Here is a 15,054-nt window from a genome sequence, read left to right on the forward strand (position 1 = left end):
GTTTAAGCGCGAGCGAGTTTTTTAGCTCAATAAATAGATTTTCCAATAATATGTAATAAGTGATTTACTATTTTAGAATTTTTGTCAACATTGATAATATAAAATATATCACTAGATTTCGTTAATACAAAGCTCATTTTGAATGTCGGAACATCGACGATACTCCATGAGACAACAAAATTCATGAAGCGATATAACAGACCCACGTGTGCGATCTCACGATAATCGTCACTTGGAAGATCACACATTCGTCCGGTAGCCGAAAGGACTCGTCGTTGACGAAGCAGGCCCTCTTGGAGGATAGCCGTGGGTGTAAAGGGGGTGTCATGCCGGCGGACCGGGAAAAGTGATTGATCGTGTTTCGCCGGAAGACAAGAGCAGAAGAGTCGGGGCAGAATCGGAGGAAAGGAGCGAGACGACGAAAGTAGAGATGGCGTAAGATGGCGGTGGATGAGGAAAGAGAGAAGGACAGAAGTTTCCGAGCGTCGTCGGTGATAAAGACGAGGAGGTTGTGTCGCAAAACGAGAAGACAACCCCCTCTAGTCTCCTCCACGTCATTCAGCGCGCGACCCCTTCAACCCCTCTGGACTCTTCCAGATTCCACTCAAAGCTCCGCTCTTCTGCTTGGAGCGACATGAAGTGGCCATAAGAAAAATAGAAATAAGCCGCGGCATATCCGAGTTAACGAAAAACCAACTCGAGAGAGGAAGAGAGATATGTATGGGGTAAAAACGAGCGATGCGCTCTTGCAGAGCCTTCTTGAACGCCATTCAATCCTAAATTATTTCCACTTTTCTTGGACGCATATCCGACAAGTTGAAAAATCGAAAGATAATAAGGACGTAAAGGACTTTTTCCGTTTGTATCGTTTAATCCTCACGCGACGACTCTTAATCACGTCTTTGTTCTACGTTTCTACAATACCGTTCTACAATATTCCCATACTGTTATTTCCTGGATCGTTTATACAGGCGCACAGTCAACGTAACTTAAATTTACCGTGCTGTATTGTCGTACCAAAGCAAAACACAGTGAGTATGCTCTTTGTGTAATGACTCGGCGTTTTATATTCTCTATGCCACGCAGCTGATCGCGAGTAGACGTACTTGACCGAGTACGCCGAGACACCAGTGCATTAATATGAACAGAGTGTAATCAAAGAGCAGATCTATTACTATTAATTTAGCCAATTCGAACTCGTTTCACGTAACATTTTCAAGCTCAAACGCTTATTATTTACAAAGAGCCTCGCGAAAAGATGACAATAATATAAGCTACTTTCTTCCCCGAGAACTTTATATATTTATTATTTTATAACAAATACACGTGTATCTATTTTGACGTATAGAAAATATTTATTTACTCGTTTCTTAGGACAACGATCGATGATAAATATATTTCGTTAGCCGCAACTTCGGTTATTAAATTTGTTGTAACGTACAGAAAAGAGAGATATCTATTATAGTAGATCGATTAACACTCCATTTTCGTACAATATTGGCAAATAGAGGTGTAATGGGCGGTTATAGTAACACCTGCTGGTCACGACAAATAGTTCTGAATTAGTGGCGCGATTACCTTCGCCGCAGTATTCAATATCAACAGCATTAACGTTCATTGCCACCGTTTCTCTCAGCATTGACTCCGGCCATAAGATGGATTTCCGAGGCAGGGAGGCGGGTTAAGGGGATACGTAGGAGTGACTCCACGGTTATACGTACCCTCGAGTATGCCCCATAAGGGCACAAGATCCACTGTTTCCGTGGCAGGGGTTGGTCTCATGCCGCTACAGAGTGGGGGTAACTCTGGAGAAGACGCATGACGAGAAGGGGGGACGCGGCTCTCCGCATCGGCTCAAAGCCAGCCGGCGCGAACGAAGCTGGAGGGAGTGGAAGCAGAGTAGAGTTGCCAGACGAGTTTCTGCCGAGGCAGGACGAGCTCACTTTCAAGTCTCTCTTTCTCTCCGACGAGAGGCTTCGTCCGCTTCGTCTCTGTGTACTTGTAAGAAGATTGTTTTACGAGACAGCAGTGATACCGAAGTGCAGTGCGGAGAAATTGACATTTACTCATTTATTCGAGCATATGATTCGTATCGATGTTTGATTTGTTCAGATGAGATTGTTCGTAGAAATATCATACTTGATATTGCGGATCAATGGTGTGTATGAAAAGTGAAAGTTTATGAGAGAGACAAGTGCGTATTATCAAGAAAAAGGGGATTGCAGTTTGCGTTAAAAATTAATAAACTGTGAATGTATAGAATTCGATGACAGTGAAATAGAGAAGCAAGGCAAGAAGTTGCTACACCTGCCGCAGTGGATCTCGCGGCGCCACTCACGTGTTGCATGCGTGCCATGGTTATCCATCATGGTCGCGGGCTAGGAACAGCTCCGATTGGTCGGTTTTGTGGTCACGTGGTATGGTAATTGGGCTCCGGTGGGCGGGAAGGAGCGAACGAGGTCGTGGAGGATCGCGAAAGTGGCGGAAGGAGAAGAGAGAATAAGCAGCTGTCCACCGGGAGTCCTGTGCTCGTTGTAGCCCCGCTCTTTCCATTTCTTTTCTCTTTTTCTCCCTCTCCTTCTTTCTCTCTTTTTCCTCCTTTCGAGAAAACGTCACCCCTTTTCGCAAGAGGCGGCGAGGTGTGGACGATGGACCACAGCGCAGTGCGGTGCAGTGTCAGCTTGTGAGAATGATGAATATTAATATGAAATGGTGCATCGAATCTGACGAACTGATGCGAAGAGTCAGATAAGAAGGCAGAATCGCGAAGTGCGGTCGTTTCAAATTTTTCCGAACTATCGTGCGCGTGTGTGTGTTTTCCGCGAGAAAGTGCCCCACGAATATGAGTTCCTTCCTGATGAATCCGTCCGCCGCTGGTGGATATCATCACCATCATCAGCATCAGCAGCAGGCTGGAAATCATCACTTAGCCACCACTTCCGTCATGGTCGATCCCAAGTTTCCTCCTAGCGAAGAGTACAGCCAGAGTAATTATATACCTTCGACCGGCGCGGACTTCTTCTCGAGCGGTAGCAGCGGTCATCACTTGAGCCATCCGCAATCTCAGCTACAGTACGGCTATCATCAGCATCATCATCAGGCAGCATCGACTCCTTACGGAGCTTCCTCGGCGGTACAATTGAACGGAGGATACGCGGGATACGGCGGATATTACGGCCCTCATCATCCTCATCACCAAGTGCACACGGTACATCATCCCAGTCTGCATCCTCATCATCACGCGGTGGGTGCTTTAGCGATGCCGCCGGAAGCCCAGCAGCCGCCGCTCACGTGTCCGTCGTCGATACAAAGTCAGCAGCAGCAACAGCAGCAACCGCAACACCAGCAACCATCTGTACCTACGTCAACTATTCTCGGATCCACGCCTCTGTCGCCGTCTATAATGCAGAATCACGTGCAACAGCCGGATACCCTCCAGCATCATCAACAACAACACGAGAACAATGCCTGCAGTCCGGCCGGCTCGGGTCAGTTGCACCGGGATAATTCGCCCGATCTTCAGACGCAGCAGTCATTGTCTCAGCAATCTCAACATATACAGGGTGGCCAACAACAGACCCCTCAACAACAACAACAGCAGCAGCATCATGTGGAGGATAGCTCGGATCCAGATGACATAGAAGACGGTCAGATGGAGAGTTCGCCGGGTATAATGGAGGAAGAAGAGGAAGATGACGAGAACAGAGAACGCACTATTTACCCATGGATGAAAAAGATTCATGTTGCGGGCGTCGGTGAGTAAACATACATAAATTTGCAATTATTTCCGCTATTTCTCATGAGGACTACACGTTACCATGTGGCATTCTATTTTATTTTATTTCATTTCCATTATCTATGCATCATAATATTTCATGCTTCTTCTTTACTTCATTTTATTCTTAAGGAGAAAGAGATTTATTTATTATGATATTTATTCTTAATCTCGAAGGTATCATCTATTTAACAAACAATTTATAAATTATCTACATTATCTACAAATTATTTACATTACAATTATGTTTTCACCATGAAAAATATAATCAATCATTGTAAAAATATCCGACGGCTTGATGCAATTGTGTCTTGCATAGAGAATCTATTTTTTTTTACATATTCATAATTCATAAGACATTAAATTACTGCAAATTAAATATTATACATCATCTCGATATCATTTCCTTTTAATCAAATAGAAAAAAGAAATTAAGTAAAATTAGTTAAACATTTATCATTATTTACCGCGTTGTTTATTTATTAATATTATTCAAAGCAAGCGAAAAAAAATATTTATGGATTTAAATGAATACGATGATATATAAGAGTGCCTAGATTTTGTGGTAAATTTCTTTTCTTGGATCCGACAGACACACCTGTCCAAAGTATCTCCGTTTATGTATTTAATGGATATACATTGCATTATACGCGCGCAAGGTGACGGCGCTTTGGAGCGGCTCGAAGACTTATGGGCCGAAATTTATCGTTGCACCTTGTGATCACCTGTGTGAGGTTCCAACGACACCTCATTTTATAGGTGAATTCGGTTACGCCTAATATATCTTCATCCTTCATACAGTAGCGAATACTGCAAGAATAGAAGTTCCGCAACACGATTCACCGCTGCGGTCAATAATACAAATTTCGAAATTCGACACAGAGGTTTTCCATCGCGTGTTTTAAGTAAACTCTCGCCGTTGGTGGTGCTCGAGACTTGGAATTAGATATTGCTGGCGCTGGATATAAGCTCCGGACTGTTATAATTAAGGCAATTAAAGTGAAGTTCTTCTCTCATAATTAATCAGACAATTACTTCCAGAACTAATATACGCGTGCTTCCTATTCTCATAAAGATAGAAAGACGATTTTCAACGTAACTACAGGTGTATTAATTAATGTTCTACAAATTATAAAGATTGAGAGCAGTATATCTATTATTCGTATCCCGGATTTGTCATATTTGTATATAACGTGGCTAAAAGAAAAATCATATATTTCTCAGGTATATAAAAATAGTTTTTGCAACGTAATATCCCTTGAAAATTAGACTATCTAGCTTTGCTGCTATAAAAATTTCTATTCCGCTTGATCTGAAAAGTGCTGCTCATTCCAGCTTGCAAGTATTTTCTTCGCGAGACCGCTGTATATGATATGACTATAATAAAAAAGATTCCACGCCATACTGTAAAACCGAATATCATAATGGATTTTTTCAGAAAAAAATTGCCTGCAATAAAAACTTTTATATCCTAGTACCCCTTAAAAGCAAAAATGCAGCATTTTTACACAGACGCATACATTACAAATGCAAATTAAAATATTATAAGAAGAGTGATGAAAGAGAAAATGTTATATATTATTGAAAAAATTTTGTTCAGTTTTTAACATTCAACATATAAGAGTCTTCAATATTATACATATATTATAATATTATATACAGTCATTATCTGATGGGAAATTTGGTAGCATGTAACAATATATAACAAGAATTTAAAAAAAGAAAATAATTTGTTATAAAAAATTTATTCTGCTAGAAAACTAGAAAAAATATCTCAAAAATAATTTGCTGATAATATAAAATCTCATATAAAATTATAATGTAAATAATCAGCCTAAAAGGATAATTATTTTTTAACGAACTACATAATATAAGAATTCATACATTTATCGTTTTATAATTATTATATAAAATAAATATAAATAAATATAGATTATAAAGATTATACAGATTATATAGAGATATATATGTCAATTTACCGAGATTGATGATTTCATTTGAGAAATGATTGAAAAATTGTAATGTACGTATACAAATGACAAAATTATATTTAACTGTCTGTAATTGTTACATGAAAATATCCTTTCGAATGACGTATGACGTTACATTTTCCATTATGCTACGCGCGTCGTGCGATTTAATATTTGAAATCTCTGAACTTTGGTATGCTCGTCCGTCGGGCTGTCAGAGTCTGCAATCTTTCCCCTTTGGTTGTCGAAGTATGGTCGCCGGACGTCGGAGTTGAAAGGGGCCTCCGCGAGACCGACGGTCAGCTCGGAATGGAATGTGTCTGCACGGATTCTAGACTGAACTTGTTCCCATGTTTCCTCTATCGAATTGAACGGACCACCATGGACTGCTACTAGCATGACTCACAAATATTAATATCAACCTCGCACACAGCGAGATACATTTTTTTTCTCCTAATTCGTTTGTTCAACCTCGTTTGTATGTTGTGAGTCGTATTTCAATGATATCTGATTGTTCTCGAGAGTACTTTGGACATTTTGCGATTTATAATTAATATTTATATTTGCATTTTCAAATATTTCTATCAAACATTAATCAACTGCATCAGTGTATCTTCTGATAAGACCTGTAAAACTTGACGAACATGTTCGACGAGGCAATTATCATCTGATCTTGAAACTAACCTAGGGTTGTGTAAAGGATAATCTATTGTTCCTATATTTCTTTAAATGCTACTACACACGTGTGTATGCGCCTGGCAGTTTTTATCCTCGTGAATTTACATACGCGTATTCTGCCTCCGCAACTCGATCGGCGTATCTTGCGAATTGATCAGATTACAAAAGTCACTTCAACTGTTGATGCTATTCAAAACGACCATGACGTGGTCATATGGTCATATACAAAAAAAAATGTTATATGCATGTAATATCTCTGTAAATCATCACTGTAAGAGATATTTAATAATTACGGTAATAATTATATGTATAAAGTAGCAAACTCTTTTTCTTTTGTTGTTAAAATGACATGATTTCGTCATCGCTTAAGCATTCATTATATGTTTGTATTATATTTTAACGATGTCCGAAGAGAAATTTTTCTAGTGAGCATCCGATACCTTCTTTTCACGCAACTTATTTCTAGATTTTTATGAATAGATACAATAGTAAAGTGCCTAGGAAAAAAGTCACGAAGGAACTAGTGGACATAATGATGCAAATAATAATGATGCAATAAATCGCACGGAAGAATATTCTTAAGATTTATTTGTAACACTTCGTCGAGCTAATAATGATAATGTTAGCGATGAGTATCGGGAAAAATGGGAATGGCTATTTTTAGTTTAGTATAAGTAGAAAGCATGAGAATGTTCTCTCAACAAATATTAAAAATTTTTTTAAATTTTAATAATATAATTTTAATATATAGCATGGAATATGTAAAGTATTCTATAAACACACATATTATTTTAATATTATATACATATTATTATAATAAAAATCTATAAACGTGCAATTTTGATAATAAAGAATTTAATTCGTAAAAAATTATTTATCGTCAATCGTGATGTGAAGATTTAGAAAATTAATCATATTAAAAATTTTCAAAAAAGATTGCCTCTATTATGTGTGTATATGTGCTTAAAAAATCGATGATTGAAATTTATTGATAAATCATTTCGTATAATTGTGAACATAATATCTCATTTTAAAACTGAATTCTTTGGGGAATTCGAAGTTTATTTTTTCTTTAATAAAAATGTGTGAAAGTGCTGATAGTTTTTAAATGGATATCTCTTTGAAATATTAAACTTCATATATTATGAAATGCACACATATTAATAGATAATAAAATTTTAAATATATATAAATGGAAAACATAAATACAAACTACGTATTTTTCATTTAATTTTATAATTTTATATGTGTTTGTGCTAAGAATGAAATACAAAAAATGTAAGAATTATTTTTTACATTTATATAAGACTTAATATACATGTATATATTTATAATATTTATAATATTATACAATATATATAATTAATTTTTAAGTGTAATGTTAAAAATAAAGTCAAATTTCTTTTAAGAAAACGTCAACTTGAAATTGTTTAAAAAGCCCAGTTTTAAAGACCACACACGTGTTTAGAATAGTCACGTTCTTGAATAGCCATTCTTTTCAGATAAAGAAGAAAGTAAAGCCTTTGTAACTGAAAATTCCTCATTGTTTGTTCTTACCGTACTACATATTTCGACTTTTCTTTTTTTCTTATAGCGAACGGCTCGTATACACCTGGAATGGAGCCAAAGCGACAGAGAACTGCCTACACGAGGCATCAGATACTCGAACTGGAAAAGGAATTCCACTTCAATAGGTACCTGACGAGACGACGACGAATCGAGATTGCTCATAACCTGGTCTTGTCGGAGCGACAGATCAAAATCTGGTTTCAGAACCGCCGTATGAAATGGAAGAAAGACAACAAGCTGCCAAATACGAAGAACGTGCGCAGGAAGAACGCGAACGGCCAGGCACCGCCAGCAACGGCGAAACCGGCGAAGACGTCGGCGACACGAGCAAAGTCCGGCACGGGTAACAATAACAGCCAAAGGAAAAACAACAACTCACCCTCCAGCGGTATGGAGAACAGTCTGGACTCGAACATCGGTCACGATATGGGCGAAGTTCATGGGGTCAGCACCACTCTTCCTCCTCCCGTGGTTCACCCAAGCTTTCAAGGTCACCCTCATTCTCTGGCTCATCTCCAAGCGCAGCTGAGTCATCATCACGTGGGTGGAATGATGGACGGTCCGACGGGAGGACCGTTGGGACACATAAGTTCCGGAAGTATCAGTCCACTCGCTCCGGCTACCAGCCCTCCTGGATTGTCGCAAGTATCAGCTCCTGTACCGCCATCGGGGATAAAATCCGATTACGGTCTTACGCCTCTGTAACATCCATTCCGGAAGATGTATTCGATGATGTAACATTTTCGATACCACACTGCTATCCGCTGTCTTTTGTGTTCGATCGGATATTTATTGCAAATTGTATAAACGGTCAAATGTAGTTTGAATTCTCCTCATTACATTGTGGACAAGAAAAATGATCGGACATTATTATTTTTACATACGGTTTATTGCAACGACGATCCGTTAATTTTTATTTAAACTGGTAAGTTCACAATAGCCAAACTTGAAAGTTTAGTTGAGGTTATTTTAAAGGAAAAATATAAGAATAATAACGTTTGATTTATCGCTACAATGAGGAAAATTTCTTTAATTTTCGAAAACTGTGGAAGCTAGATTTGAGAAAAACTTATCGTAGCTGAGTAAAAAAGGGAACACAATTCTACAGCGAAAGAAATAAGGTAATAATGTCCGGATGAAGTATAGAATATATAAAAACGTCGTATCTTAAACTGTTAACAATAAATTTGATTATCAAAATGACAAGAAATTTTATTCTTCCAAGACAACTTTCTATTTATATTTGACTGAATATCAATTAATAATTATATAATCTTAAATTTTATAAGTGTATTGATTTATTAATTAACTTTAATTAAGTTAATTAAATGTGTGAACACACATTTCAATAATGCTATGACAAATCCTGTCGTTATTTATTATTAGCATTTCTAATGCTAATTATGCATAAGAATACACACATGACACATAATTTATATTTTAAAATTATATTTAAAATATTGAGATTTTTTACTGGTAGAGAAAAGATTGGTACTCACATGAATGAACACTCTGCCACTGTACAACAAAGACCAAAGTTTTTACTTGAAAATTTATATTTTTTTATGTGTACTTATGTGTGACACATCATGTAAAAGTCAATATCAACACTTATTTATAATATACAAAAAATAAACACTATTACTTCATATTATGTTGCGCGCATTTCTTTACATTAATATATACATATATAAAAGTTAAATGAGTTATACACACACATATATATATATATATATATATATATATATATATATATATATAAAATTTTTATTTTGTACTAATTTTTCTTTAAATGTTGATTAATATGAAAATAATAGTAACATATTAACGTTTCGAATTATAAGTCTTGAAGAAAGAAAAATATGAAGCATTAAGACATTTGTTTACAAATATAATTCAATCAGCAATATATTCCGTATCATGTGCTTTCTCTCTCTTAGTAAAAATATATTTTTTAAATATAAAAATCTCCAGTATATTTTAAATATCATTTTAAAATATATATGTCTTGTATTCTTACGCATTTTAAAAAATTATTACTCATCTGGAAAATAGTTTGATTATAGAAAGGCAAATTATAAGATTCTTTTTAAATTGTTGCTCTAATATTCTTAGTAATTTTAAAGTCTGATCAAAGATTTCTGATCTCTTACGTTTTGAGTGTTCGCAGATATACTAATTTTAAATCTATCGCACATTATCATATGCATAGAAAGCACAACATGTATGCCTTATACCAGCAAGTTAAATACATTCAAAAGTGCATTTGGAGCATACACATCGTGTTCAGATATGATGCGATTGCTGATTAAAAGGTTAGACTATATTTTTATTGTTTAATTTAATATCGTATAATATTATATTAAAAATAAAATGCCATGTACAAAAGATAAATATAAAATCTTTTATATTTTATCTTTTGATCTTATATTCAACCACAAAACACTTACAGTAAAGCAGTTCTAAGTCATGAAGCACACATATTCTATACATGATACGTATGTCCCGAATAGTCATCGAATGCATGTTTAACTTTATATAATAAGGTATACTGTGCAATATTGTACAAGATGAAAAAGCACATATATTATGAGAAATGTATATATTATTGTGAGAACATCTGATACAGATTAAAAATTGGACAAATAAAAAATGCATATGCGTGCAAAGGAAATCATAAGATCAAGAAAGGCTTTTTTAAATCATAATGTAGAATTTTTTTCATATGTTGTTTGAATTATACTTATAAACAGATTAAATTATAATTAACGTAAACACATTTCTTCATGCTTGCCATAGCATTTTTTTTATGTCTGAGGAATGAAATATTTTTTTCTTTTTAAGACTTGCAATTCGTTAATATTTTGCTCTTTTTAAGACTTGTAAAACATTAATAGATCACACGTTCTTATTATCGTTTTAATAATAATACCAACATTTAAAGAGAAATTGATATTTTATAAAATAAAAAATTGTACATATATATATATAACTCACTACAACTTTTATGTATGTATATATTCGTGTAAAGAGAAAATTTTATTGTAACATGATATACAAATAATGTTCATATTTCATATATTATCATTATTATTGTATAAGTAAATGTTAATATTGACTTTTACATGAAGTATCAACAAAAATTAAATTTTCCAGTCAAAACGTTGGTCGTTATTGTATGATTGCAGAATATTATTATTAATATCAATAATTTTTCTTCCCAGTATTTAAAATTTTAAAATATATATTAGATGTCATGTATTTTTACGCATTTTGAAAAAATTATTACTCAATTGGAAAGCAGTTTAATTATCGAAAAGAAAATATATATTTCAGGATCTCTCTAAAACGCTCTTAAAAATAGTAGAGGTATAATTGAAGCTATTATATTTGAAAGCATCTTTCCGTAAGGTACATTGTAAATAATTCGAAATGATAGTATATATTTTTACCGAAAGGAAATGAGGAATGACCAATAATAATTAGGACACAATTGCACGTGAGTAAATCAGAAGTTGATTTAAGCGAGTAGTAATCAAACAATTAATGCACAGAACCGCTGTGACTATACCAAAACAATATTATTAGATGTAAGAAGCTGAGTTAAATCTCTTAAGGTACTTTAATTCTAAAGAATCGAGTTAGTATAATTAGCGAAAAGGACATAAAAAAGTAAATGTATGAGTTTCGAGATCGTTCTATAAGTGTGACATTATACCCTTTGCTATAATTATTAAATGTATATAGAGCATGTACGATAAGAAAACGTCATCGGGCACACTTCAATGCTTATGTTTATATTGATCTTAAGGATCGATGAGAACTATACAACCGTCAAGTAAATCAATGAATAAATAAATGTTTCATAATTTACAATAATATCGTGTTTCCAAATCGTATATACTCCCACACTCATTTAATCACGTCCATCATTTTTTTTCGTCCAACATTTTCCTTTTACGTTATGTATGTGCGTATGTATGTGCGGTGCGCGCGCGAGCGCGATATTTTTCTCTCTTTCATATTTTTCATAATCTTTTACACTATTTATTATTCTGTCAGGAAACACCGTTAATCAGCCAAGGCTAGTGCAACTTGTTATCTTAAGTTTTGACACTATCTCTTTCTTAGGTATATTCGCATTATGTTGGGTTCGCAAGTATCGTTTCCATTCCAGATTTGATAACAGCTGCAGTAAAAACGAAAGCAAAATTGAATTTAAAACAGGTTAAAAATAATAAGTAAATTATTTGCATGGATAACGTTATAACAAACATCTCTTTATCGCACATATTATTAAAATAATTATAAAAAAATTATAATATAAAAATTAATTATAAAAATATAATAATATATAATAATATATAATAATACTAAAGATGTATTTAGCATGTGTATAGGAAAAACCTAGACGTTAATTAATTGTATTACTTTATATATATTTATTTAAGTTTTACAAACGATTAAGTTAATAAGCAAATAAAATATTTATTAAAATAATGATTCGATACAATTATCACATGTAAAAAACATTTACTTCTTACAAAATGTAGTATTTTTAGAGACATTGTTTGAATAATTCAAATATTTATTAACACTTGTGCTAATTTTGATATATAGCTTATCATATATTTTTACCCTCTACAGTTGCAACGATAATGCCAAAGAAAAATTGGCACGTAACTTGCGAGACAACAGACGGACGGAAATATCATAGTGGGTGAACGTTTTGCTTAATAGAAAAATAAGCAGCCTCGAAACACACGCGGTATCATAATTTACAGGTATCACAGGAGCATTATGGTGTATCATAGGTATTTACTGTTTCTCGTATCCCCTCCTATGCAATCGTATGGGCGCTCATGGGCGCCCATGGGCACCCATGCGTGCGATGTTGCCGTACCAGCGCATGCGCGAGCATGTGCGTGATTGCCGCAGCCCGGGGCAAGGGATAGCTCGTAGCAGCTCGAAAAGAAGGGTGGCACCCGGAAAGCGAATGGGGGGTTGCCTGTGAGATTCCTGCCTCCGCCCATGCCGCCAACATCCCGGCCAACTGCCTAGATATGTTGCTACCAACAGGGTTCCAAAAGTCAGACATGTTATGGCGTGAACCAGAGGAACCTGGTCACATCATACGTACTTAAGGGAGTATTAAGAGATTTTGGGGAAGAGAATATTGATAATACTTTATATCTGCACATCTCTCTCTCTCTTATATACCCTTGTCTTCTTCATATTTTTATATCTATTTAGCGATACCAAGTCCGACTTCTGCAAAAGATTCTAACGATAATAAGAGATAACTAATCTTTTTGATCGATCTTGATAACTAGATAATCCTATTGCTCTTCATTTTTCACTTGAGTAATGAAAAGAGTTTCCATCAATTTTCTGAGAGATTAAAAAGTAAAAAAAAAAGATTCAAGTAAGGAAAAGAAAATTAACAAGAATTAGTGAAAAGTAATAGTTAACTAGTAATTATATTGCACCCAAATATTACGATATTATGATATATAATATACAAAAAATTGTATGTCGGAAAAATATATTTATCATTTATTTATATATATGATTTATTAAACCATCAATTAAAAACATGTATCTCTTATTTTAAAATTTTTACAAAAATTTATCAAAATAAAAAAAATATACATATGTTTCCTCGTAAAACTCAAATTAAAATTCAATTTATTTAAAATTAAAGAGGATATGTCTTATTATGTATTTTATCTCTTGAAGTTTAAGTTGGCAAAAGTTTTCATTATTATTTCACTATTATTTTCAACAGATAATTATTGCTTTGAAATTTTAATTATGAAGAAACTGATTTATATAATCGATTTAAGAGAGTCTATCATTATATGCAAAATAATGTTGTTGTTGTGTGGTTTATATATTAATCACAATAAGTATGATATTCTATTGTTGCCTCTCGACATAGATATCCGCAATTTTTTTTCATTGCAATCTGATGGAAAATATTTATGGTATACAATATAAAAGTATAATTTTAATTACACAATATATACTCTTTTAATTCTAAAATACATGTATGCTATCTAATGCAAGACGCGATACGATTAATAGCGAGCTCCCAAGCGAGTAGGAAGGAAGTACACAAGAGAGCCGCTAATTGCAAGATCTATGTTGTGTGCTTGTTGTCCGTGAGTAGATAAACCATAAGTTTCGATGCTAAACACCTTCGCTAACTTCTCTCGGATGTAGATTACTTGGAAATTATTGTAGACATTTTGGTTGGTCTATTCCAAAGTAGAACGCGATAATAATGCAAAATTGATTACAACTTGTAATCATAAATTGTATTAGAAATAATAGAAATTAATTGCTTGAGGAGAAAGAGGGACAGAGAAAGATGCTTCAAATAAAATAAGAAAATATTGTGTAAAATATATAACATTTTTATATTGATGGAGTATATTATTAAAGTAAAAAATTAAATTAATAAATCGCTATATTGTTTGTTTTGTGAAGAAAATGATTATTAAAGTATTTTATCAAGTATGGAGGTGCATTTTTTATAGTGTATTAAAAATAAACTGTGAAAAAGCTAGTTATTGAATATAAATAAAGAGAGACATTTTTATAAAACACTCAATTTTCTTGTTAATAATTCAAATATTTTTAAAGAACAATAAATGTTTTACGAGTCAAGTTTCTATAAAAAAAGGACAGGAATATATCTTGTCAAACATTATTTATCAATCATTTAGACCACGCTCGACAGGAAAAAGACCAGAACACAGTTGTTGATGCATAAATATTTACGTCACAAATAATGGTTTCGATAGCGATTGTAGAGGTATAATAATTGTTATCGAAACAATCATTTGTGACGTAAATATTTACGCTTCAATAAATACGTTCTGATTCTTATCGATCCTCCTTCCATCGAAATTCTACATCGAGAGAAAAGTATTTTCGCATTTTCTCTATTTAAACTGTCATTTATTTGCACGTGCATAGCTCTGTACACAGATACTTACCATGATGTATTTCCGGATCTTCTTTTTGCTCGCTCCTATGTGACACCTACGCGTTCCA

The 15,054-nt window shown here is 34.1% G+C and overlaps 1 protein-coding gene across 1 annotated transcript; it reads left to right on the forward strand.

Annotated features, from left to right (window-relative positions):
* Positions 1-1,786: 1,786 nt before the first annotated feature.
* Dfd (homeotic protein deformed) lies at positions 1,787-9,496 on the forward strand. Its single transcript, XM_083079288.1, has 2 exons — positions 1,787-3,755; positions 8,018-9,496. The coding sequence occupies exons 1-2, from the start codon at positions 2,843-2,845 to the stop codon at positions 8,695-8,697; spliced, it is 1,593 nt and encodes a 530-aa protein (XP_082935414.1). The 5' UTR covers positions 1,787-2,842; the 3' UTR covers positions 8,698-9,496.
* The last annotated feature ends 5,558 nt before the right edge of the window (positions 9,497-15,054 follow it).

This window comes from Camponotus vicinus, unplaced genomic scaffold (genome assembly GCF_025532165.1).
Source record: "Camponotus vicinus isolate PSW18456_S1 unplaced genomic scaffold, iyCamVici1.0 SCAF_10, whole genome shotgun sequence".
Classification (NCBI taxonomy): domain Eukaryota; kingdom Metazoa; phylum Arthropoda; class Insecta; order Hymenoptera; family Formicidae; genus Camponotus; species Camponotus vicinus.

What these genes read in the sequence shown, in the direction of transcription:
- Dfd (XM_083079288.1), top strand. Translation starts at nt 2,843, where the DNA reads ATGAGTTCCTTCCTGATGAATCCGTCCGCCGCTGGTGGATATCATCAC. An exon ending in GATTCATGTTGCGGGCGTCG is followed by an intron (nt 3,756 to 8,017) that starts GTGAGTAAACAT and finishes TTTTTCTTATAG; the next exon opens with CGAACGGCTCGTATACACCT.